Source organism: Glandiceps talaboti, chromosome 1 (assembly GCF_964340395.1).
Source record: "Glandiceps talaboti chromosome 1, keGlaTala1.1, whole genome shotgun sequence".
NCBI classification, from domain to species: Eukaryota; Metazoa; Hemichordata; class Enteropneusta; family Spengelidae; genus Glandiceps; species Glandiceps talaboti.
Genome location: NC_135549.1, coordinates 16,895,680 through 16,920,301, shown reverse-complemented (window position 1 = coordinate 16,920,301; position 24,622 = coordinate 16,895,680). Strand labels below are relative to the sequence as shown.

Here is a 24,622-nt window from a genome sequence, read left to right as displayed (position 1 = left end):
TACATAAAGGCCGGTGGCCTAATATTATACGAATAAAACATTTATTCATTCATACAAATTAAAGGATTATGACTCTGTATTAGAAAGCAATATTTGTACAGATAAGATAAGATAAGATAACACTTTATTTTAGCCGTTTAGAAAATTTTACATTTCTAATTTGGTATTTAAACAAAATAAAGTTAATAATGATCTATGGAGTATAAATATTCAAATATATAGTAGTTCTAGTGTGTGTCTATTGACTACATGTATCATCCAGGTATATGTAGAGAGCGGTTATAATATCCTTATGTTTTGATTGTAGTATATATCTAAATTGCTCTCCTCTATCTAAGTTTATAAAGTTTGAGTTGAGGGTAGTGATAATACTAAACATTTTTTCTCTTTGTTTTGTATATAATTTACAATGAATTAGATGATGTCTTTCATCTTCTATTTCTTTACAATGTGTACATAGTCTGTCTTCTACTGGTGTTTTTGGTTTTGTATATCTACCCTTCTCAATGGCTAGTTGATGGCAACTTAATCTAAATTTGGCTATTGTTTTGATGTGTTGTTTATTGTTCATTACTTTAATGTATTCTTCTTGTTCCAGGGAATTTTTGAAGTTGTTGTATGTACGTAATTTAGAGTTTTCCCTTTTGTTATTTTCATTCCATTGATTGATATAATATTGTCTAATTGAGTTGTATAGTTCTTGTTTTGTTAAATTGTTGATATTCTTGCTGTTATATAATTGTATATTGTGTTCAAAGGTAGTTAGCCATGAACCTGTGTAATCATTGTTCTCCATGTCATTCATTGCATAATAGGCTAAGTTGTTATTGTCTAATGTCTTGAGGTATTTGTAATAGTTTATTGCTGAGTAGTATATTCTACTAATCAGTGGTTCTCTCCCAAGTTCCATTCTGCATCCTATTTTGCTCACTCTGTTGCTGACATTTAATATTTGGCGACAAAAACGTAGATGGAATTTTTCTGTCTCTGTTTTGTCCCAAGTTGTTTGATTTTGGAGAACACCCCATATTTCGCCAGCATATGTCAGGATAGGTAGCTGTGTTGTATTCATGAGTTTTTCCTTTATCTTAGTACTGTTTATCTTTGTCGAATATATCTGTGACTGGATTCTTGCAGCTTTGCTGGCTTTGTCTGACAATCTGGTTGCTGTGGAGCTCATAGAGCCATTTGTCTTGAATGTTACACCGAGATATGTGTATTGTTCTGTAGTTTTTATTTCTTCCAAGCCACATTTGAATTGTCTTGTATCTTGTTTGCATCCTGATTTTCTAAATACCATTATTTGTGTTTTGTTTGTGTTTACTTGCAATCGCCAGTCTGTTGTGTATCGATGAAGGTAGTCCAGTGCATTCTGTATTCCTTCATAGGATGTTGACATCAATGCAATATCATCTGCATACAACAGGCTGTTGATTGTTTTGTTATTAAGCTTTGGTGCATTTGTTTCAATGTTTGCGAGTCCGGTAGTGAAATCGTTTACAAAGATATTAAACAATGTCGGGCTTAGTGGACAGCCTTGTTTAACTCCATTATCAATTTGGAACTTTTCTGTTATCACGTCAGTTAATTTCACGATGAAGTTCATATTGGTGTACATGTTTTTCATTATGTTGTATACATTTCCGTTGATGTTGTTACATAGTAATTTATAGAGTAGTGCTTTCCTCCAAATTGTATCAAAACACTTTTTGAGGTCTACAAAGCAACAGTAGATTTTCTTATTTCTTGAATGGTATTTCTTTATAATAGTGTGCAGTGTAAGAATATGGTCGATAGTTCTATGTTTGCGTCGGAAACCTGCTTGGTTTGGGTGGATGATGTTATTTCTTTCCAGATAGTTTGATATTCTATTGTTAATGATCATACTAAATAATTTAGCTATCACATTACCAACTGAAATACCTCTGTAGTTGTTTGTGTCTGTCCTGTCTCCTTTCTTGTGTACTGGGGTTATAACGCTGGTATTCCATATTTTTGGATAGATTCCTGTATCTAGTACATTGTTGTATACTTGTGTCAGTGCTTGTTTAACTTTGATGTTGCTGTATTTTACTAGTTCTCCTGGAATGCCGTCTGGTCCACTTGCTTTATTATTTTTTATTGATCTTGTCACTTGTACCACTTCTGATAGTGTTATTGGTTTATTTAATTCATGATTGTTTTCCATTTCATTTTCTAATTGTATTAGTTGTGTTTCTATTTCCTGTATTCTATCCGGTGTGGTAGTGTTATTTTTGCCAATTTGTTGGAAGTGTTTAGTCCATATAGTGTGCGGGATTTCTTTCAATTTGTTGTTTTCTTTGGTATTTGTGATAGAATTTATCTTCTGCCAGAAATCTTGTACATGTTCGTTTTCATCTGCAAGCTCTATTTGTGATAGTATTTTTTGTTGTTTGTCTTTCTGCATTCGTTTTACATATTTCCTGAAGTCTTTTTTCTTGGTGTAGTACATTATTCTAAGTGTACCATCTGTTGGGTTTCTTTGTAGCATATTTGCAATCGTTTTCAGTTCTTGTTTCTTCAGGTTGCACTGTCTATCTGTGTAATTCATTTTCCTTCGTTGTGTCTTCTTCTTTGATTTCCTCTTTATGGAACATATGTTTGCTATTTGATGTATCATCTCTTGGAATTTCGTTGCCATTTCATTACTTGTGTTATTTGTATTATTTTTTGTAAATGTGGTCACAATATCCTCGCTTTCTTTTGTCTTCATGTATAGTTTGTATATTTCTTTATTCATTGCATTCCATTGGTAGCTTTGATGTGCAGGTTTTAGGTTTACCTTGGTATCAGTAGTTTGTCGGTATTTTGGTATTTTGACGATAGTTTTGATAGGACAATGGTCACTTGATGGATGAAGTTTCTCAACTTTGAAATGGATGATATACTTTAGTAGTTCTTCATTTACTAATGTGTAGTCCACTGTACTTGCACCATGATAACCATAGCATGTGAGTTGACCTGACCAATCTCCTGATGTCCGTCCATTGAGTATTTGTAGATGGTTTAATTTACATAGTTGTATTAGTTCTTCACCAAATTGATTTTTCCATGTATCAGTGTTTCTTCGTCGTTTGACTGATTTGCCATATGTATATGTGTCTGGTAGTGGAATGTTTATATGTATGTTGTCTTCTTCATCAAGAATTACATCATCAATGTTGTTCGTTCTCGCATTAAAGTCACCTTGTATAAGTATATGTCCATGAGTGTTATATTGTTGTAGCTCTTTGTTGATTTCTTCATAAGGATTACAGTCATTATCATTGTAGAAACTGGAATTTTGGGGTGGTATGTATGTTGTGCATATGTAAATGTCTTTTTCAAGGTTGAAAAATTCTTTATTAATTTTACACCATAGTGAGAATTTACTTGTAGTTGGTATAATCTTGACTCCATCTTTGATACTATTCTTGATGAAAATGCTGATTCCTCCTGATGACCTCCATGCTTTCTTGTTTTTGGGTCTAATGCTGTGGTATGTGTAATATCCCTTTGGTTGTGGAATGAGTTCTTTACTTTCAGTATTCAGCCATGTCTCTGTCATTGCGTATATATGGTAGTCTTTGATTTGTGACTCTATGTCTAGTGAACTTTCTGTTTTGTTGTCTATAGTTCCTTGTCTGGGTTTGTAGTTATACCTTAGACCGGCTGTATTCCAGTGGCCAATTGTAAGGTAACTTGATGTCATTGTATTAATGTTTTTTCTATTTCTTTTACGTTGTACTGTCATTATTTATATTTTAAGTTGATTCAGTACCGTGTTCTTTCTCTGTATCCATCTTGCCATCCAGGTGTATTACTGTGATGTCTTTCTGGAGACATTGTGTACATTTCATGTCCTCTCCTGTCATACATGTAGTATTCATTTCTCGTGTCTCTATTTCTTTCCTGGCGATGATCATTACGATTTTGATTTAGTGGGTCAGTTGAGTATATTGGTTTATCATATTGTTTTGGTCTTGGTCTTCTTTCTAGTGGATACAAGCTGTTGATTTTTGTATTGATATTGTTGATGAAAGCATGAGTTCCTGCATCAATATTCAGATGTACACCATCTCTTCCTAACATGTTAGGTGTTATGTTATCCATATCTATGGATGATATGGCATTTGATTTATTACTCCTGAAATAACTGTTTATTGTTTTCATTGTGTTGGTTGTTGATTCTTTCCAGTGTTGGCGTGGGATGACTTCACACATAAACATTTGTGTTCTCGGATACTTTTGCTGTATTTCAGTTTGTAAATCTTGTATGTCACTTTTTATTGACTTAGGGTCTCTGTTACTGTCGATGTCATTTCCACCTATATTGATAGTAATACTTTTCAGACTTTGTGGAAAGTCGTTCTCAGCAATGACTCTTTTGATGTCAGATATTTCAGCACCACTGTAAGTGAGGACCATCTGGTTCTTGGCAAGATATCTGTTTTGTATATATTTCGATTGGGAGTCACTTATGATTAAGTGTTCTACTTGTTGTGGTATTCTTCTTACTTTGAATGGCCGTTTATTGCTCATGTTTGGTGTAGAAGGTTTCTTGTTAATTTGTTTTCCTTGTGGTGTATGAGATTGTTGTTGCACTATGTAGCTGTATGTTTTTGTACTTTGCATTGGACTGTTTGCTTCAGTTGCTGTAGTGAGTTGTTCTTGGGTTGAATCTTCCGTTTGGTGTCTGTTTCTCTTCTTAGATACAACTGTCCATTGTTGGTGTTGTTTACTTGTTTGTTCAGGTAAACATGTATCTATCTTTTCTTGAAGTTGTTGGAATTCTGTCATTATTGATGCTGTTATGGTTGATTTAATGTCCTGTACATCTTTCCTGGTTTGTTCTTGTGCATTTAGTATGTCAGTCTGGCTCTGTTGTTGTTGTTGTTTGGAATGCTTAACTTTCAGTCTCTCAATTTCTGCATCTTTCCTTTGAAGATTATCCTTAAGTGTGGTAATTTTGAAAGTTTTCCAGGCATTTTCTTCTTCTTCTTTCTGTAAGGATTGTTTAGTAGATTCAAGCAGTTTGTGTTCACTCTGTAACTGTTCTTTTAGACTCTCTATCTCTTTGTTCTTCTTTAACATTTCCCTTTCAAGCATTGTTTTGTTGGTATCTTTTGTGACATCTGTAAATTTCTTGAGAATGTCATTATGACTTGTTGACATTTTTTCATCCAGTTCAGTGATCATTGTAATGTATTTGTCATGTTTTTCTTCTATCATTTCAATGATTGTTTGTAACATGTCTTCTTTGTTGTTACTTGTTAATGATGTGTTCACATTGATAGTTGATACTGGTATTTTGCTTGGTGTGTCTTCTTTTATGTTAGGTGTTGACTTGTTTGGTCTTTGGAGTCTGGAAGTTGGTGTTGTTAAATGTGACTTCGGTGTCTTGGTCTGACAAGTTGTGGCGTCTTTATTGCTGGTATCAATGGACTTCTCTTCAGATTCAGAATCATCTGAAGTAGTATTGTCTCTGTATCTTATAGGTTTTGTAGTTTTTCTTCGAAGATTTCTTCTCTCTGTATCTATTCGTTTAGTGACATTTATTTTCAGCTGGAGTTGTTGTTGGACATGTTTCATCAGTACTACTCCTTCATTCATTATCCATTTGCGATAGGAGATTCCTTGTATCAGTAGTGTTCCATTGTTGTATACTTTAATGGTTACTCTGTGACCATCTTGATTAGTTAAATGTAACTGTTCTGATTTTTCTTTTGTCTTAATGTTGTATACGTGTTGAGTCACTGGGTATATTTTCTTCAAACAGCTCAACCAGAAGTCAGTGTAATTATTGTTTGATGTCAATGTTACTGATTCTTTGTTTATTTTGATTTCCACATTGTTTCCTTTCAGTTGATCAAAGGATTTAAAGAATCCATCAAGATTTTCTTCTTTAGATGTTTCATCAGCTATTGTTGGTGTTGTTATAATGTTTGTAGTATTATGTCTATCCATTGTAGATTGAGCTGGATTGAGGTAGACGTATACTATGCTTTATTTTAAGCAATTTGTTCTTCCTTTGTTCTTTGTGTTAGGCGACCATCTTGGTTTCTGTTCAGTTGTGAACTATTTAAAATTACATAATGTTTCATTGTGTGATTTGAAGTTTTCTGTAGGAGTTCATGGTTGATTAGATGTGACAATTGTACTTTGAAATGTGTTGTTATACTCACTCACTTATTTTCAATACGTGTACTTGACTTTAACTGTGTCAGCTTGCTGTTGTTTCAGTATGTTTATACTATAGCGTGCAAACAAGGTCTCCCATTATATGTGGCTGGTGTAGTTCAGTACAATAAATCTTCATTCCTTACTTTGTAGAAAACGAGATCTTCACTAATATTAGTCCAGTAGCAGCCTCTGTACATTCATGTAGCTATTGAAGTGTAGTAGTTGTTGAAATAGCGTTGAAAACTGGTAAAATGCAAGACTTTTCCTGGAGGTCAAATTACTGTGACTTAACCATTATGTAACAGCTATAAGTTACATGTAAAGTGACAAACAGTGAAAGACTAGCTAGTTACCTTTCTCTTATAACCACACACAATCTAGTTAGTATCTAAAACATGCTTTCCATGTTGTGCATACTCTGCCTGATCTGGTCACTTGTAAAAGTTCCTGATATCATTGTCATCATCATCATCATCGTCATCACCTTCACCTTCAGTATTGCCATTATCAGTGTCACTCATCTGACTCACTGGTACTACTTAATTAAGTCAGTACAAGTCTCACTGTCCGTGTTCTCTATTACATTCAAAACTAAATCACCACCACCACCACCACCACCACCACCACCACCATCATCAGCATCTACATCAGTATATGGTACGTCTCAATACTTCTTTTGCTGGCACTCATTAGAAGTTGATGTTTGTGTTGGAGTTGGCATGGAGGTACCTTGTTAATATTGGCTTAACGCTCTGTGCATACTATTCCTTTTACCTCCATGGAGTTGGCAATCCAGTTATACCTTTGTTGTTGTTGTTATTTAATATTAACACGTGTTCTTCTGATGGCGAGCCCTGTGACCTGGCAAACTTATGCTGTTCACGAAGAATTCTGTCCAACTCTTCCTTCGAGTCTATTGTCTCACAGATACTATCAACTTTGTCATAACCAAGATATATCGGGACATCCATAACTTTATCTAAATTGTGCATTCGACGTTCGACATGTCGCGACACCATGTCTGATAGCAGGAGGGACGAAAAGCTTCAAAAGTTCAAGCGTCACTCGACTCTGAACTCCAGTATGGCACAAACAAATCACCAACAAACTAACAGAGTCAACAACAAAGGTCACTCTGCGAGCGATATTCTTATAAAATCGGTAGCGATGTCATTTCCACAGTCACACACACAACACAGTGTGTGACTGTGGAAATGACATCGCTACCGATTTTATAAGAATATCGCCAATCCCTATAATAACATCATTGTTCTGTATTAGGACCGTCATAGACAAGAATAAAACCATTTAGCGGTGAACGAACTTACGCATATCGTAAGTACAGTACTAGCAGTAGTAGTAAGAAAACCGTCTAGAAACGGGACAACTACCGATTTCCAGATTTAACGATTTCGATATTACCGTATCACTTTCTTCTAACGATGTCTTTAGACCTTAAAAAGTACAAAGATTCCCCCCCCCCCACATTTTGGAGAAAACTGATACTCAATCAATGAATTGTACGGTGTACGCCGGCGTACAGTTTGACGTTGTACTGAACGATAACAGCTGATAACAATTTGACGATTACCTATTGCGCTGACATTGATCATACCTAGTATTCAACCGAAATAGCTATAAACATCATTTGATTAAAAAATTAAACTAGAATTTTGAGGGAATGCTATTGATTTTCGAACAAATGCAAAATTCAACACCAAAATTTATTTACGGACGATACGATGGCGGCCAATGTACAACATATTATAATGTTGTTCAGGCCCCGGGGTCCAGACGATCGGGATTTCTTTTTTCAATCGTTCTCAAATCGAACAAGACTTTATTTCTGAGTGAAAAGTATTTTCGACTTACAGCTCATAAACAAATCCAGTGAAAAAATGTAAAAAACTTTATACTTTCAACAATTTTGTAAGTATACCGCGCAACTTAATTTAAAACTTCGGACACCCGGCCCACCTGCCCCTTGCACTGTGCCCGCCATGTTGGATACGATACGAAACTCAGGTTTTAGACGCATCATAAATATATGTGACCGAAATAAAAGTTAAATTGTTTTAATCAAGATTAAATTATATTCATTGGGCTTTGAAGGAAAAAATGTCCAAGATGCAAGGCTTCAAAACAAAGATATGCTTTATACTGTACAACTACTAGTACAAGGGGGCATCCAGTTTACAAGTTTCATTTTGAAGCGACGGACATTTTCTCAATCGATCTAGAATTAAATAACTTCATTTCTGCCAGAATATTTTCGTCACACAGCCAAACCATATACTTTTGTTTTGATAGTATTGGGGTTTGTATTTCAAAAAGAGGTTACGAAATATTGGCTTTGAAACAGTAAAATACTACATTACGAAGAATGAGGCAGTGGTGTTCAACAATGTCCGACCGACTGCAGACATGATTTGACTTCTGACTGAATAATCTTTTTAGCTTAGAACTATCATAATAAACTATCAAATTTCTCCAAAAAAGGGGAATTATACTTACAATTTTGGAATGATACTTACTGAAAAAGTTCTTCACTCAATCACTGTGGTCAGCCGAGCTCTGCACTCCACCACGGACTGAATCTGACGCGACAACTGTAAGTCACGTGACAATTTACGTTCGATGTAGCAAACAGAAGTTTTCAGCGCATTGTCAAATATATAACTTCTGAGGAGCAATTTTAGAAGGGCCCAATCACTATATATTTTGGTTTTTGGGCGTAAAAATTAACAATAATCCTCGAGACTTGGCGAATATGTCCGTTTGAGTCTCGGTAACATGTATGTGGAGAGATAATACAGATATTATATGAAAATTAAGATTTAAATTTAAAAAAACCTCACTTCCCCCCATGGTTGACTTTTTATGCATCGAACATATAAACTGTCGATTTTGGAGTCCCTGATATCACCAATTTAAATCAGTTCCTGTGGTTGAAACCTGATATATGAGATTGTATTATCATTCCCTGTTGTGTCAATCTTTAACACTTCAAGAGGCACATCGGAAAGTATTGAATCATAATCTCAAAACGTTAAGGGGAAACAAAATTTTCTCCCTAAAGATGATTTCCCCCTATGGTAGATTTTTTCCGCATGTATATTCCCCCTAATCCTCAGATAGGTACATATATATATATATATATATATATATATATATATATATATATATATATATATATATATATATATACACACACACACAACTTACACCGAGGTTCTATATTATAAATAATATCATAAACCATACAGTTCTGACCCAAATATTTCGAAGAGACTGAGCTCCTCTTCATCGGTGGGTCTCCAGTTCTATCAAACAAATCAAGTTCTGTTACACTTTTAAATACTGAAGTAGTTATTCCAGGACAAGAACACTATTTTGCATGACAATAACTACTGTCTTTATATATATATATATTAATTTAGATGCAGGCTGCATCATTATTATGATTGACTGAACTGCTATAGGCATGTAACATGTGTTTTACACTCATTTTTCTTCATTTATGCCATCAGAATTTTATGATTCAGTCATCTTAGAATCTGCAAAATAGAGTTTGTGTCATGTAGGGTAGTTTCATAAATAATGATTATAACTCGGAATAATTATGTATATTTTTCTTCTGGACATATTTTTTCCCCCTCTCACCAAGCAGCAGTTTAAGATTCTGTATCCATAGATCTCCAAAGTAGTATTTATGTGATGTAGTTCAATAAATGATTTATAACGCTATAAGTTTTTGACTGTAGGACACTGTTGTGATGTTAAGCTTATCTCGTAGGAACAGTTCTCTTTCTTAATATCACTAAAAAGACAATATGACTCAAAGCGATGACTTATTGAGTAAAGGGCATAAAAGCAACTTCTTTTAATGTTGGTGCATCCTGACCTTTGACCTGGATTGTCGATGCGATGCATTACTGGAAATTTATTGATCGAGACACTTTTCAGATGCTACATATGTTGTCATCAACGACGTTAATGATAAGTTTGGGCTGTCATGCCATCTTTCATGTTACTCTGGAGGAGTATCATTACCATCAAGTAAATTGTACGCTGCCTTAGATATCATCTCTCACACCATCTTAGATTATCTAAGCCATTAATTTTCTATTTTTAGGCTCTTCTTACCGACTTCATTTCCGTTTTCTCTGGTTTCTAATTTCTAATTTTCCACTCGTCGGTAATCCTTCACAGCAATGTCTCGTCCTCTCCGTGCTTTTATGTGTTTTCAGTACAAGCAATGATAGTTTCTGTAGAAGCCATATTGTATAGTAAAAGGAAATTTTTCTCAGTTGGGGTCTTTAGCTGTAATTTTCTTGTGAAAACAATTTCTGTGACTTCATATCTAGGTTCTGCCGTTTCTTGTGATTCATTCGCAAATACTCCCTTGCCAATCTTTTTCTTGTTAGAAGTGTTGAGGTTTATTTATAGGAATAAATTTTTTTAGGACAAATGAACTAAAGTTCAGTAGTGCTATAGGCATGCTGAAATGTCTGTCTGTCTGTCTCTGTCTGTCTGTATGTATGTGTTTTTTTATATGTGCTTATGTGTGTGTGCACGTGTGTGTGTGTGTGCGCGTGTGTGTGTGTGTGTACATGTGCTAGTGTGTATGTGTATAAATGATAAAGTCTACAATCACTGGGTGATTTGCAATAGAACTTGGTTGGGATGTCACATTTGGTGTCCAGTTGGTTGTTCAAGGCAAAGTGATCAGATCATAGTGATATGTAAATTAGCTGTAAGAAAGTTATTCTAAAAACTCGGCAAAAAATACATTGCCATTGGTCTGAAAGTTGGTGCCGATGTTTCTAAAGGTGACTATATAGGTGAGCCCATCATTGGTATGCAAATTAGATGTAAAAGGGTTATTTTCATTCAAAAGTACAGGATGTATATTTGGCTAGTCTGACATGTGGTAGGCATATTTCTTGGGATGTGTGCATTGTAAATTTGTATGGCAAGTTGATTCACATCAGTTTTTGTACGTTTTTCTGCATAGAAATGTGGCGTGTTACAGTCAGTATACGCTAAGTCAGTGTTTTCTCAAACATTTTCATGATTTCCTCTAAATATACAACTGCAGACATCAGACCATAGACAAATGGAAAAATGTTACAACCAGGAAAAGGAAATGGATTAATATAACACTTGGCACAGCATGTTGGAAGTACAGAGACTTGTATTACAGTTTTACGGCCACTTTACATTATAGTTCACGTTCACAAACAAGTTTCCAGTTCCCAGGTATTTCATGTACACATAAAGATGCCATAAAACTGGTTCTTATGAAACCAAACTGTGTGATACAAATCTTGTGCTGTTCCAATATGCTGTGTCAAATGTTATTAGTACGATTCATTTGTTTACTTTCCCTGTTTGTGACAGGTTCCATTCATTCATGGTCTGATGTCTGCAGTCGTACTTAGAATTCCCTATGTTATTTTAAGGGAATGACTTCCTTGATATTTCTCAATCATTACATATCATTCAACTGTAAATAGAGGACTCTCCGCTTTATGTCAAAGAATACATTGATTCGTACATTACAATACATTACAGTTTCTATGTAGTGAATATAAGTAAACTCTGCTATTGTCTACAAGTCTTGATGGTCTAGATATAGAGACACACACTGTGTGAAATATTGAGAGCTTTCCAACATTACAAATACTAGTCAATTTTGTATTGAATTGCACTAAAACATGTAAGTGCATAATATACAATCCCAATCAGTAACTGTTACTATATCACAGTTACATACTAGAACAGGGGAGAAAAAAAGTACTGCCGTTTCCATGGTAACCACATGAAGAATATACAAAGAAATGTATTACAAATGACTGTTGCGGTCATATTCAAAGTATTGCTTGCAGGTATCTAGGGTATTGACGTTTATTACAATTCATTGAATAGGAAGGATTGAACAGATAAAGGATTAGTCCATCGAAATTGACTCAATCTTATTTTGGAATTCATGAACAGCGAAGAGAAATTTAAAAAAAAAAAAAAAAAAAAAAAAAAAAATTCAGCACACACTAACCACAAGGTTTTATGTCATTATTTTGTAGGAATGTGGCCATAATGATGAGGGAGGTACCACAGACACTGGAACAACTGAAAATGCATCCACACAACATGAAAAAGATAGCGGTGTCGGAAGAACTGATGAAAGCACTCGTAATGATGAGAGCTCGGAACAAGAAATAGCTGATGATTGTCAGAAACACCAGGCAGACTCGGGCAGCCTTGGTAGCGGTGAATTAAGATACAGCAATGATAGCTTTACATCAACTGACCTTGCTGACCAAGATTTAACAGGACATGAAATCTCCTTGGAAGATTGCCTCAAATTTAGAGAGGCTTTGGAAACTAAATTTGAAGATTCACAGTCAGACTGCAATGGACGACTACCTAGACAAGAAATGGGCCATTTGCCGTCGTTTACTACTCTACCAGACACCAACACTGGTATTTCTCAGCAGTATTTACACAAGCCTGAACTGCCACCCTTCAATCCAACGGAAAACCTCTGTTACACTAACAACGCATTTGAACAGAACTTGAGGAGTAAAACTGAGGAATCGCTATGGTTACCTCAAGAATATCCTCAAGCTCATCAGAACATTCTTACAACAGTACAAGAAGAACAGTTGAGTGCCAAAAGAATGTCTGACAGTGACAAGGACAAAGATGGCCGTATAGACAGGGATGACTGTAAGGATAGTGTGCAATCTGAAGAAAGGGCTGCTTTGACCCTACACTTGCGATCTAGCACTGAGTGTGACCATGAAAGGGACAGAGAAAGAGAGAGGGATAGACGAAGGGAAAGCAGCTCGGAGAAGGATAGTTCAGGGTCTGGAAAAGGATCTAGCAAACGTGCTCACACTCCGATTAAGCACGATGGAAAGTCTCAAAAGGGCACACCAGCTGTTAGCCCCACCAAACCTAAACCGAAAGACAAACCTTCTACCAAAGAGAAAGTTGCGAGCCCAACTAGAGATAAACGAGACACAAATCAAAATCATATCTCGTCTAATCAATCGCGAAGTACCAGCAACCAACATAGAAAGCAGGTGACTAGTAATGGCAGTCTTCATTCACAGTCATCAACAAGTTCACAAGCCAGCTCTGAAAATGCATTTATGATGCATCAACAAACGTCACAGTTAATAGAACAAAATAGGCGACTTCAGGAACAAAATTTGCATTTGAGACAAAGCATGCAACGAATATCTGACTACAGAGTGCCAAATTATGCACAGCACTACCAGAGTTATCTGCACCTTATACAACAACATGAGGAGATGAGTCTAAGTCCAGCTGTAGACGACAAGAAAGAGAAAATGGACACTGAATGGAAAGTGAAAATACGCAGTGACGGAACACGATATATTACAAGGAAGCATGCCAGAGATCGTATATTGAAAGAACGAGCCAATAAGATAAAAGAGGAAAGAAGCGGAATGACAACAGATGACGATGCTGTGAGTGAAATCAAAATGGGCAGATACTGGTGTAAAGAAGACAGGAAGAGACATCTCGAGCGAGCTCGCGATCAGAAACGGCGGAAAGAATTCATGATCCGAGCACGAATGGAGTCTTTGAAGGAACAAAACGAAGAAGGGGATGTGAAGAAAGAAAGCATTGTGGAATTGAGCCATAAAAGAATGCTGAAAAAGAAAGGCAGAAAAATATTTGACGATTTTGTCACCGTGCAAGAAATGCTAGCACACGGCAGCAAACTTAGCCCAGAAACTCTGAAAAAGTTCAATCCTCTTTTAAACGTGACTACTGTGTAGTACGGAATCTAAAAATGTGTAGTAGCACGGTAGCAACAAAACATGACAATGACATTGCAATGACACTTTGAATTTGACACTTGATAATTTACATAAAGACAAAAAAGGGATCTGTCATAGCATTGTAACTATGGCAACCAGTCGAATCTTAGCTTGTATTGACTGGAGTTTTTTTCTGAATGACTTATTATGTAAAATGGTGAAATAACAAGACTTTTTTTTAAATTAATGACCCATAAATTTGACATTTAAGGAGACATGAGATACTTTACATTTACCTTTAAGGAGTAGCACTATAGATTGAAGTAATAACAATGTTTTTAATGTCACTCTGTAAAATGGTAGTATTTTTTTGGTTATAGTAGTGTCTATATTTATGCACACAATTTTCAATGTGCCACCTGTATCTAGTTCATTTGCTATTCCTGTATGTTTATTCTTCAAAAAATGTGTAATTTATCAAGAGCTGCTTGGAGGCTTATTTGTCGTGAAAAGTATGCTTCATGTACATAACTTTATAAAGGAAATTCAATGTGACAACTTGTACACTATAACTGTGATATAAGCTAGAAAATGAAACTTGAGATGAAATCGGAACTCTACCAGGCTGCCAGACGAGAGAGCATTGTAACAATTAAAATGGTTAAAACTTGCTCGGATATACTGGGTACTTTGAAATACTTTGAAACCCCCCCCCACCCCCACCCCGACCCTCCCTCTTCAGATATACATTGAAACCCCCCACCCCACCCCCAGTTCCTATGAAATTGACAGTGTTGAGGATTAATTATGAAAATACATTTTATATTGTTTTGTGACTGCACCAGAATCTTGCATCATATATATTTCAAAATCAGTCTAGTTGATGTCATAGTTTGGATTATTACACGATTTTGATGCCAGTTTTGTATGTTTTCTAAGTTGAAAATTAATTCCACCATTTCAAAAGAAAATTTGTGTTTAATTATTCAATGTGCCAGTGATCCACTGAAGTAGTCGCTTTTTTTTTTGCACAGATTATCAGCCATGTCATGGTGCTATATGTTTATACCAATCTCAGTGTAATAACTAATAACTAAATAATGACAGCCATTTCTTTTCTGTCAACAAATTATATTTCAACATTTTGGGTTAATTTGTGTGAGATTTGTGTTTGACTGGCCAGGTCTATAGTTAAAATATTCATCTCCCTTTTTCTTTTCCTTGCAAATTCCGTACAAATTACATGCAAATTCCATGCAAAGTACATGCAAAGTACATGTTACATGACCCCCTAGCTTTTCAATAGTTCAATTCAGATATGAAATGATACAGAAAACTAAACAAAAAGTATGAGAATGAAAAAAAAATGTAACATATAGAAGAGCCACGGTAAAGTTGATACTTTTACATTGAAAAGTAAATTGTGTGAATTAGTCTGCTTGATAAAATATTGGATCTATCAAGCAGAGACTGGGATGAATTTGAAGAGGAAAACAGGTTAACCTAGTCTCACACACTATACAAATGACACAAGAAGGGGGGAACCTATCATGTGTTGATGTGTGACAAAATGAAAGGCATGTGATTGAACAAGCTTTCAAACAAACAACTCTTACTTGAACCAGTTTGGCCATATTGGGAGCAACCATTTTACTTTGAAGGTGGTGAAGGTATTGTTCACATGGTTTTTGAGGGGAATTTTGTGCTTGTTCACACTTGAATGAGATTTGATGATGGTGATGACATGGAATCCATCTGTATAATAATGTAAAAATGAGATTATACCATTCATGTTGGTAAACCCTCTTCCCACCCCTCTTTGCTACCCTCTCTGTCTAACTTGTTGGGGCACCCATCTAACTTCTTGGCACCCATGACTTCAAAAATCATCCGATATTTCAAGAATTTGCTTTTACACATTGATACTGTGGTAAAAAAACATCTGAAATCATTAAAAGTTACATTTTTCATTTTTGCTCTATGTTTAAGTTTACGGAATTTAGGAGATACCTAAAAGGATGTTTTGATCAGCCAGTTTTCATTGCATTTAGATCTGTTTTGGAGACAACTATTCATTTTATCACAGACAGCAGACCTCACCACTGTCTATGATTGCATCACCTCAGACATAGCTGTTATTGGTCAACTAGCTTTACAATTGGAGTGCAATATTCAACAAACAAACAAACAGCTCATGTTGGGGGCAGTTTTCAAATCTTCTGTATGATTCATGAGGGGCATGTATTTCTTTGGTGTTGAGCTTAATAAGAATGCAAGGATACTGTAAACTTGGAAATTTTCACTATTAAAGGCTTACTTTCGCTTGCTGGAAAACAAAAACACACAAAAATAAAGTAGTGACTATTAAAAATACCTTCTTGTAGATGAAAACAAAGTACCAGTCTGCTTATTAGTAAAAAAATAATGGTCTTTGAGAACTAGCTGAAGACTGTAAAATCAAAAAATTTTCTAGTGGCGAAAATATCGAGGTTTACAGTGTGCCATTGGTATTGTACAAAGGGTCGTAGGAATATTACTATGAGAAATACTATAAGGTTACTTTGATGTAAGAATTAAAAAAAAAAATGAAATCAAATATTGTAATACTTGTACTTGGTGTGTGGTATTGGGTAAAATGTACGACACAAGACATGACACATGCAACGATTGTCAAAATAGTATGGTGAGATGGGAATTGATGGCAGTATTTTAGAAACGGTGAACATGAAGTCGTTGTCAGAGTGACTTGCAATGTAAGTTTTTACAATATCCCACGGCTATAAGGTAAATGCTATAAATTGGTACGTTTATGTATGTGTAAATAGATTTGGTTCAATTCACAATGTAATGGTAGATTTCTTGCATAAAAAAAGTGTCTAATTGGAAGGTGTAAATATGGTCAGACTTTTCTCCAACTTGAAGACACTATTCAAAACCAGCAAGACATAGATTCTGTACTCACTGACTAATTGGTCTTTGTCTTTCTTCAAAAGCAGTCAAAAATTGTTGTCAATTTGATGTTATTAGCAGACTTGGCGTCTTCACAATTTGTACAGAATTTGATTTGTTCACTAACTACAGTACAATTGCATGGCTAGCTTTTGAATTCTTCAGTGATTATCAAGTCCTGCAGATACTTGCACCTTAGAGCTTACATTCCATGACCGTTCTCAAGTCATTTTTGGAATACCGGGGAAAGTTTGAAAGCTGTAGAAACAATACAATTCAATGTCAAAAGATTATACCAGCATATCACACTGGTGTACAAGTATCATACAATAAAATATCAAACTGTAAGAAAATGTCACCTTTTCTTGGTCCTTCATTCCGCTGTGGCCATCTTCTTTATATTCTGTTGTATACTAAGAGTAATTCAATGTCAGTATGTACATGCCTGACTATGGCACATAGAGCCACTTCTACATGCTATAGACAGTCTAGAACCATGGCACAATCTGTGTATTTTGAACCAACACATCATGCAAGTCATGGTGAACTAAACAAGCAGCTGTACCAGTTTGCTGAATTGTCACGTATTGATTAGAGTTCAGTAAAGAAGTTCTTCAAGGATAAGATTCTGCGAAGTTAAGTGGCATCAAACTCATCCATGAAGATCTCTCTTTATCGCCCACTAACTGAATTAGAAGTCAACCATTGGTTGGTTTGACTATTTACACTATCAAAATTGTCACTTTAGTGTCCATAGAAAAGCTTGATTTGCAACAGTGTTGCAAATATGCATTGTTAGTGTGTTGGAGAGAGGGGGGGGGGCACAAAGTTTAAGTCATTGTTCAACTGCTCTCAGTAAAGACGACATCATGAAAAAGAAAATTGATGCAATGAGCTAGGAAGATTTCTATTGGTTGATACATCAGGGTCAACGAAGGTTGACTTCCAAAGCAGGGTCAATGGAGGTTGACTGCTAAAGTTGCTTGAAGTTGATGTACATGCAGTGGGCAGAGAAATTTAAGTGCAGTTGGTGCACGATGCCATGTAGTTTGGTATCTGTAAAACTCCTATTGGCTAACACTGCATTCACTCAACCTAGTATAGGAACCCCATGTAAACTACTCACTTACTATTTCAGAAGGAATGAACAGTTAGATTCAGAGAAGGCAGGACCAAAAGTGACAACATTTGGACAGGAGAAAGTACACGACTTCTTGTAAACAAATTAAAACAAAAATGACTATAACGTAAAAGTTAGTATATAAAAGAATTTATTAACCCCTTCCACAACTTTTCATGTTAGAATTTGGCAACTGAAGATTATGTGGCATAAAAAGATAGTCCAGTGAATCATGCAATGACTCTTGAACTTTGAACTTTGACCTATTCTTTTCAGTGCCTTAGTTAAAGTGAATATGTATAGATGTTTTGTTCAGTGTTCAATATTTGTTCTAGAACTTTATCTTTTGTTTTCTATTGTATTTCATGAAAGGTGAACTGTAAGAGGAATGAATTGAATTTTTTTATTTACCAACAAGGCCACATTTAAATGAGCCGAGTGGTACAATGTGCCAACTTGAATCAGCTGTATGGCGCAGTGTACCAACTTTGAGCAGGGTGGTACACAATGTGTCATCTGTGATGAGCTGGGTGGTACAGTGTGTCATCTTCAAATACCTAAGGGGTACAGTATGCATGCTGTTATCAGGTAGAAACCATGTTATTGTAGGTAGGAGAAGTCATGTTAGACTGCACCATTTTAGTCTGACTTGTTATCAGTGCTATCATTTTATGTGCTGACAGTATAACTTCAGTGGATGTCATTCAACCTTCTCATTATGTTCTAAATCTACCAATAAATTATTGTTTTATATGTATACAAATTGCTGAAGTCAGTCATATTCAGAGTGATTGTGCCTCTCTCTTTCTCTCTCTCTCTCTCTCTCTCTCTCTCTCTCTCTCTCTCTCTCTCTCTCTCTCTCTCTCTCTCTCTCTCTCTCTCTCTCTCTCCCTCTTTCTCTTTCTCTTTGGGTATGTGTGTGCTATTGGACTTCGTCAAAATCATTTAGCCTGTTGCGGTAACAACAAGGATGGATTGGCATGTGGATAAATATTTTAAGTTATCATGTAAACTGAACTGATGAGCTACAACACCATCGATGCTATTTTTACTATCTGTTCCGCACAACTGAAGTCTCCAGGCTGAGTGGTGACAACACTTGCCAAGTGAACCACCCAGCCTGTCATGGAGGCTATTCAGCCAAGGATACTCCTCCTAAGTGATCCTTTGACATGGCTAGATTTGAAGGCAAATATTAAAAGTTGTAAACATAGCGGGATAGTGACGATACATCCCTCTGTATTCATCAAACTTCATCCTTTAAAAAAGTCACATGATACTCACTCTTCTACAGAATGGCATGAATATGTGACAAATCTTATTTTGCATATGCTTGTGACCAATGCACAGTTGCAAATCTTATTTTGCATATTATGCAGTTTCAAATTACTTTCATAGCTCTTTCTTTCTTCTTGTTTATCCATTTATTTATAACCAATGTCAGGAAGATTGTATTTTAAGTCACCCTCATGGGCCACTCTTAAGAGAGGGTGCCCCAAGAAGGCGTATCTCACAGACTAAATATAAAGCAACCACATTCAATGACACACAGAGATACACATGTACGGGTTACCTGAAAAAACCTGCATATGTATGATGACTCCTCCATGGCTGTGTATAAAGGCCAGCCTTATCATTTCCCTAACTAAGCTCACATTCCACCACCACCACTTGCCTAACAAGTCTAACAACTCCTCATGATAGCATATGCTATATCATAATTTACCTAACTATGCTCATATCGGCATTTGTCACAAGTTGTAATTTTCTACCTACATGCATCATTAGATTTTGAAATGAAATCTTCACTTTTGGCCCAGCTCAAATTAAATATCTTGTCAAAATAAAATGAAAAATCTGAAAATGAGTGTGTTACATGTAATCATGAATAATTATTATTACTTTTAATCTCTTATAATAGTCCACCGGCCCAAATGTACACATATATCAAAATAAATAATTACACTTTGGAAGGCACTGAAAATTATACGAAATAAGATTAATTGCCTGATGACACCATGAGAGGGGTTAGGGTGAATGCAGAGCAGCTTTGTCTAAAAGCTTGTGCAACCATGTTTCATGTGCAACTTCAATGCAATAGCGCCCCCAGGCAGTCAGACACCAAATTTCATTTGTTTTTATCCTCCCACTGCAACTGTGCATTGGTCACAAGCATACAAAGTGAAAATAAAAAAAGCAGAATTATAGATAAACATTTATTGTAAATAAAAATACAATTTCATTTAATGTGTCAGGGAAAGAATGTGGAAAATATGTTTCTTTTTAAACTGAATGATGCGCAGCCTGTCATTAGCTTATACAACTGCCGACAGCAGACCGTGGATGAACGGAACATGTTACAAACAGGGTAAAAAAATGAATTGGATTAATAACATTTGGCACAGCATGTTGGAACAGCAGAGGTTTGTATTACATTTCATGCTTTAATAAGAACAGTTTTATGGCCTCTGTATGTGTACATGAAATGCCAGGGGAACAGGAAATTTGTTTTGTGAAACTATTATGTAAAATGGCCATAAAACTGTTCTTCTCAAATGACGGAATGTAATACAAGTCTCTGTTCTTCCAACATGCTGTGCCAAGTGTTATTAATCCAATTCAGTTGTTTACTTTCATTGTTTGTAACATGTTCCTTTCAACCACGGTCTTATATTGGCAGTTATACTAGACTGGATTCCAGTACCCATCATCCTCTTCGTTATAGGACTTAAGAGTATTGAGACCACTAACGGCTGCTATTTTTGTCAGGATTCAGGACATGTGTGATGTATCGTTCATCTTTCACTTGACATTAAGGTCATCTGATTAAAGTAACAATTATGACAGCCATCCAGACACCTGTGAAAAAGGATCATCAAAACGCCAGTGAAATCAAGAACATTTTCATGTTTTGTCTGCCAGCAATCAATATGGATTGATGTACACAGTAGTTTGCAAATCATCAATCAAATGAGTGCTTTGACTGTTGCTATTGCTGGCCAATCAGATTGCAAGGAAATTATAGGGCCAATTAACGCCATGGCTAAATTAGCCCTTACCAGTCCCAATTATCAAAGACGATAAGAGACTGGAAACCACAGTCTATAGCTTACATGTTTGTACCCCATCTTGGACGTCAAAATAGCGCCCTCACAGTCACAGACCATTGTTCATTTGTTTTTTCCTATCCTTATAATAACTACATTTGAACCATCAAAAGTGAAGAAAAAAGTCAGAACTATTAATCTATGTTGTTCTTAAAATGGGGAATCAAATGTATATTGTTGATATTTACAACATCCTTTCATGAAATCCTGTCAGCGATTGTTCAGACTATCAACCTATTTATTTCTTTTCTCTAATACTTGCATAGTATTTTCCAAGCACTTCCTGACTGCTGTCTGACAGGAGATATTTGACAGTTTGTTGAATTTCTCGTTCTCTCATAGCAGGAGTTAAAATCTTCAATGTATCCCGTTTCAATGCTGATTTAGTTAGTTTTCTGGCCATGTCACTGTTTGCCAACCATTTCTTCATTTCTTCAACTGCTTTACCGACGACATCTTCATCGTCGCACAGCTCATCAACGAGACCCAGTTGGAATGCAGTCTCTGGATTAAACAGTCGCGCTGACTGCCAGATGCGTTCACAGTTTCGGTGACCGACATTATTTTTGACTGTCTGCATGATCCAAACTGGCGGTGGAAGCCCAAGTTCAGTAGAATTTAATTTCAGTTTAGTATTTGGTGAGGATGTGATAATTCTATAGTCACAGAGTTGTGTGATGGCACAGCCCCCAGCTATTGCGTGGCCATTGATGGCTGCTATGGTTACCAAACTACTTCCATATAAGGATATAAAATAGTCTTGAAAGGACCTCCAGAATTCAGACAATCTCTCTTCATCCGATTGGTACATTTCGTTGATATCAATGCCAGCTGAAAAAAGCTTTGGAACTGCCTGCAATGGAAGAAAGACAGCGATACAGTAAATATGAACAGTTCTGTACTTTGGGCAGTTTATATGACACCATCAGCACCTTTATTATCAGCACCTTTAATATATCTGTGAACAGTTAAATAGCGCCAATGGCGTTATAGCACAACTGTACAGTTTGCGTTATTTGTTTAAAATGTTTATCCATCAATATTACTTTTGAAATATATATAATCTTTTTGTGTGTGCTGTTGTTATAGGTGTGGTCTTGTTGTTAGGCATATAATGTTTTTATTTTTTGAATGTTTATCTACTTTCCTATCCATCTCAGTTGTTATCTTTTTGATATAAATCATTATTTGGCTGTTGTCATGTGTGTGGTCTTGTTGCTCGGCATCCACTTGCCTATCTCTCCCCGTTATCTTAGCCATAAACACAATCATTTGGCTGTTGCTATGGGTGTGGTCTTGTTTCTAGGTATATTTGTACATATTTTTAGAAATATTGATTCACTTCCCTTCCCACTAATGTTGCACGTAACTTGAAAATCACTGATCTGATCATTTCATTTGAAAATTATTTCATCTATGCACAAAAATTAGTAATGTCTTCACCAAATACCAAAATCAGTGACGTGTTTGACGTTTAGTCATTTATACACACACACACACACACACACACACACACACACACACATTTACATGTACATGTGATCAATATAGCACTACACTGAACTACATAATATGTGTTCAGTTGTGCTAAAAATGGAATTTATACCCTGGTTATTCTACATCATGACAATTAACACTGTCTGTCACTGGTTCTGTGGTGTTTGAAATATGAGTAAAAACATTCAAAGTCACCATTATATTTCCTGGTAGGTATATTTTATCAATGCCAAATAATTTGTCTTCATTCAGCCCGAATATACTCATGATATTATAAGACTTTTGTCACTACTCATGTAGCAATTTGTAGTGACAAGGCCCTTTTTAGTCACATGTATTTTTCCTTGGCTGAACGAAGAAAAATGATGACGAATAACAAGGACAACTCTACTATGTGGAAAAAATCACCCTGTCAAGATAGTTTGAACACTGGAAGTCCTCAAAAATGTACACTGCAAGATCACGGAAGTCAACAGAAACACCATCCTACTGTAACAGTGTAGGATCGATCATTCAATAGCTCAATATGTCACACTATAGTTCATGCCATCCATCATGGAAAGCAAAGTACAGTGTGGCGGTGACATATTTAGTCTGGGTGCCAATGTGGTAGGATACTCTACCTCTTGGCTTTATGTCCATGCCCAGGCCTCTATGATACTCCAGATACTCCCAAAACATGCAAACGGTCAAAGATGTCAAAGTAGATGAACGAGTTCGAAGGTCATACCCGGACACGTCAACGAACTTGTAAACAAGCAAGCCGTTGCCATTACAATAACAACACACTACTCTGTTAATGAAACCCCCATACAACTTACCGAGGTCAATACTATTCCTTTATACGATGCATCGTTTTCAATTTCATGAAGAACCGTGTTGAATTCTTTGAGGAATTCGAGTGAGAAGCTATTGACTGGCGGTGAGTTCATCCGCAGTACAGCAACAGCTGGAACTTCTACGTCTCTGCACACATCGATCAATTTTCTGTCGACTTGAGAGCTAATAGCACGAAATGCCGTGTTGTGTGGACATTTCTCTGCAAGCAATATTCGACGACTTCGACTAAGCAAATTACCAGCAACAAATCGCACACCTGGTGAACGCAGACTTTGGAATTGGAAAAGCGCAGCCATTTCGGTTTACTGAGAGGTCACATAAAATTACTACAGGTCAAAGTTGATAACCTCTGATCGCTTTTCAAAGCAATACTGACTGTCATTCCACTTATGCTATGCTAGCTAGAGTGGCGGCTGTCATTCTACTTTAAAATAGTGTAAAGGGTGTCATTCCACTGTTTACAAACTGCAAATGCTGGCATGTTTTTTTTTCTGTTTGTAAACCATTCCGAATAATGTTAGCTGGGTTGTTTGAAATGGCATTATTTTAGCAGTAGTATTTCTAGCTCGAGGGACGGGAGTCAACTATTACTTTGTCACCCATTGAACTGAGATCCAGCATGTGAAAACACCCTGCTGATGCTATTCTTTTGGAATGGATCATGCTAGGATGTCATTTATTATTTAACACAAAACGCAAATAATATTAACAGAATTTTTGGAAGACCCATAGAAAAAAATGCTCCTCTCGTCGTCGTGTAAATGTGTACCAGGATTATAATCACTCAGAACCCTCGCTCTGCCTATTCAGCAATTATTTCATTTGTTATAAACCATTCTGAACTGAAAGAAGTCTTAATATTATGTCAGACATTGTTTTAGTATCAAAATTCCAAAAAGCTTCGTATGAAGGCGACAACGCCACCTAGCCTTACCAGCAACCGTTACATGTAAAAGTGTTCTCACCTGTCTTCAGATTCAAACCCAACGGCTATTCCCTAAACTACCAAGTGACGAGAGTCAATAATGTACGGTAGCTATTTATATAATTTATGGTATTCATATTTTTGCTCAAAGTTCTGTAATATACTTTTGCTGCTGCGAAAATAGACGCTGTTTTAGGTAGGT

At 36.0% G+C, this 24,622-nt stretch overlaps 2 protein-coding genes across 2 annotated transcripts in view; one reads left to right on the top strand and one right to left on the bottom strand.

Annotated features, from left to right (window-relative positions):
* LOC144440074 (E3 ubiquitin-protein ligase PDZRN3-like) overlaps positions 1–14,284 on the top strand; it is a 154,826-nt gene extending 140,542 nt beyond the window's left edge. The window contains exon 10 of the mRNA XM_078129324.1: positions 12,270–14,284. Within this exon, the coding sequence (XP_077985450.1) occupies positions 12,270–14,000 (1,731 nt within the window). The 3' untranslated portion in view covers positions 14,001–14,284. The remainder of the gene's footprint in view (positions 1–12,269) is intronic.
* A 6,309-nt stretch (positions 14,285–20,593) lies between these two features.
* LOC144433765 (enoyl-CoA delta isomerase 1, mitochondrial-like) lies at positions 20,594–23,791 on the bottom strand. The gene is made up of 2 exons (XM_078122131.1): positions 23,477–23,791; positions 20,594–22,011 (listed from the first exon to the last, which is right to left on the bottom strand). Exons 1-2 carry the CDS (start codon positions 23,789–23,791, stop codon positions 21,397–21,399), a joined length of 930 nt encoding a protein of 309 aa, XP_077978257.1. The 3' UTR covers positions 20,594–21,396.
* Between the last annotated feature and the right edge of the window lie 831 nt (positions 23,792–24,622).

Coding starts and splice junctions, on each gene's coding strand:
- LOC144433765 (XM_078122131.1), bottom strand. CDS start 23,791: ATGGCTGCGCTTTTCCAATTCCAAAGTCTGCGTTCACCAGGTGTGCGA. Junction 22,012..23,476: donor AAGGAATAGTATTGACCTCG/GTAAGTTGTATG, acceptor CTTCCATTGCAG/GCAGTTCCAAAGCTTTTTTC.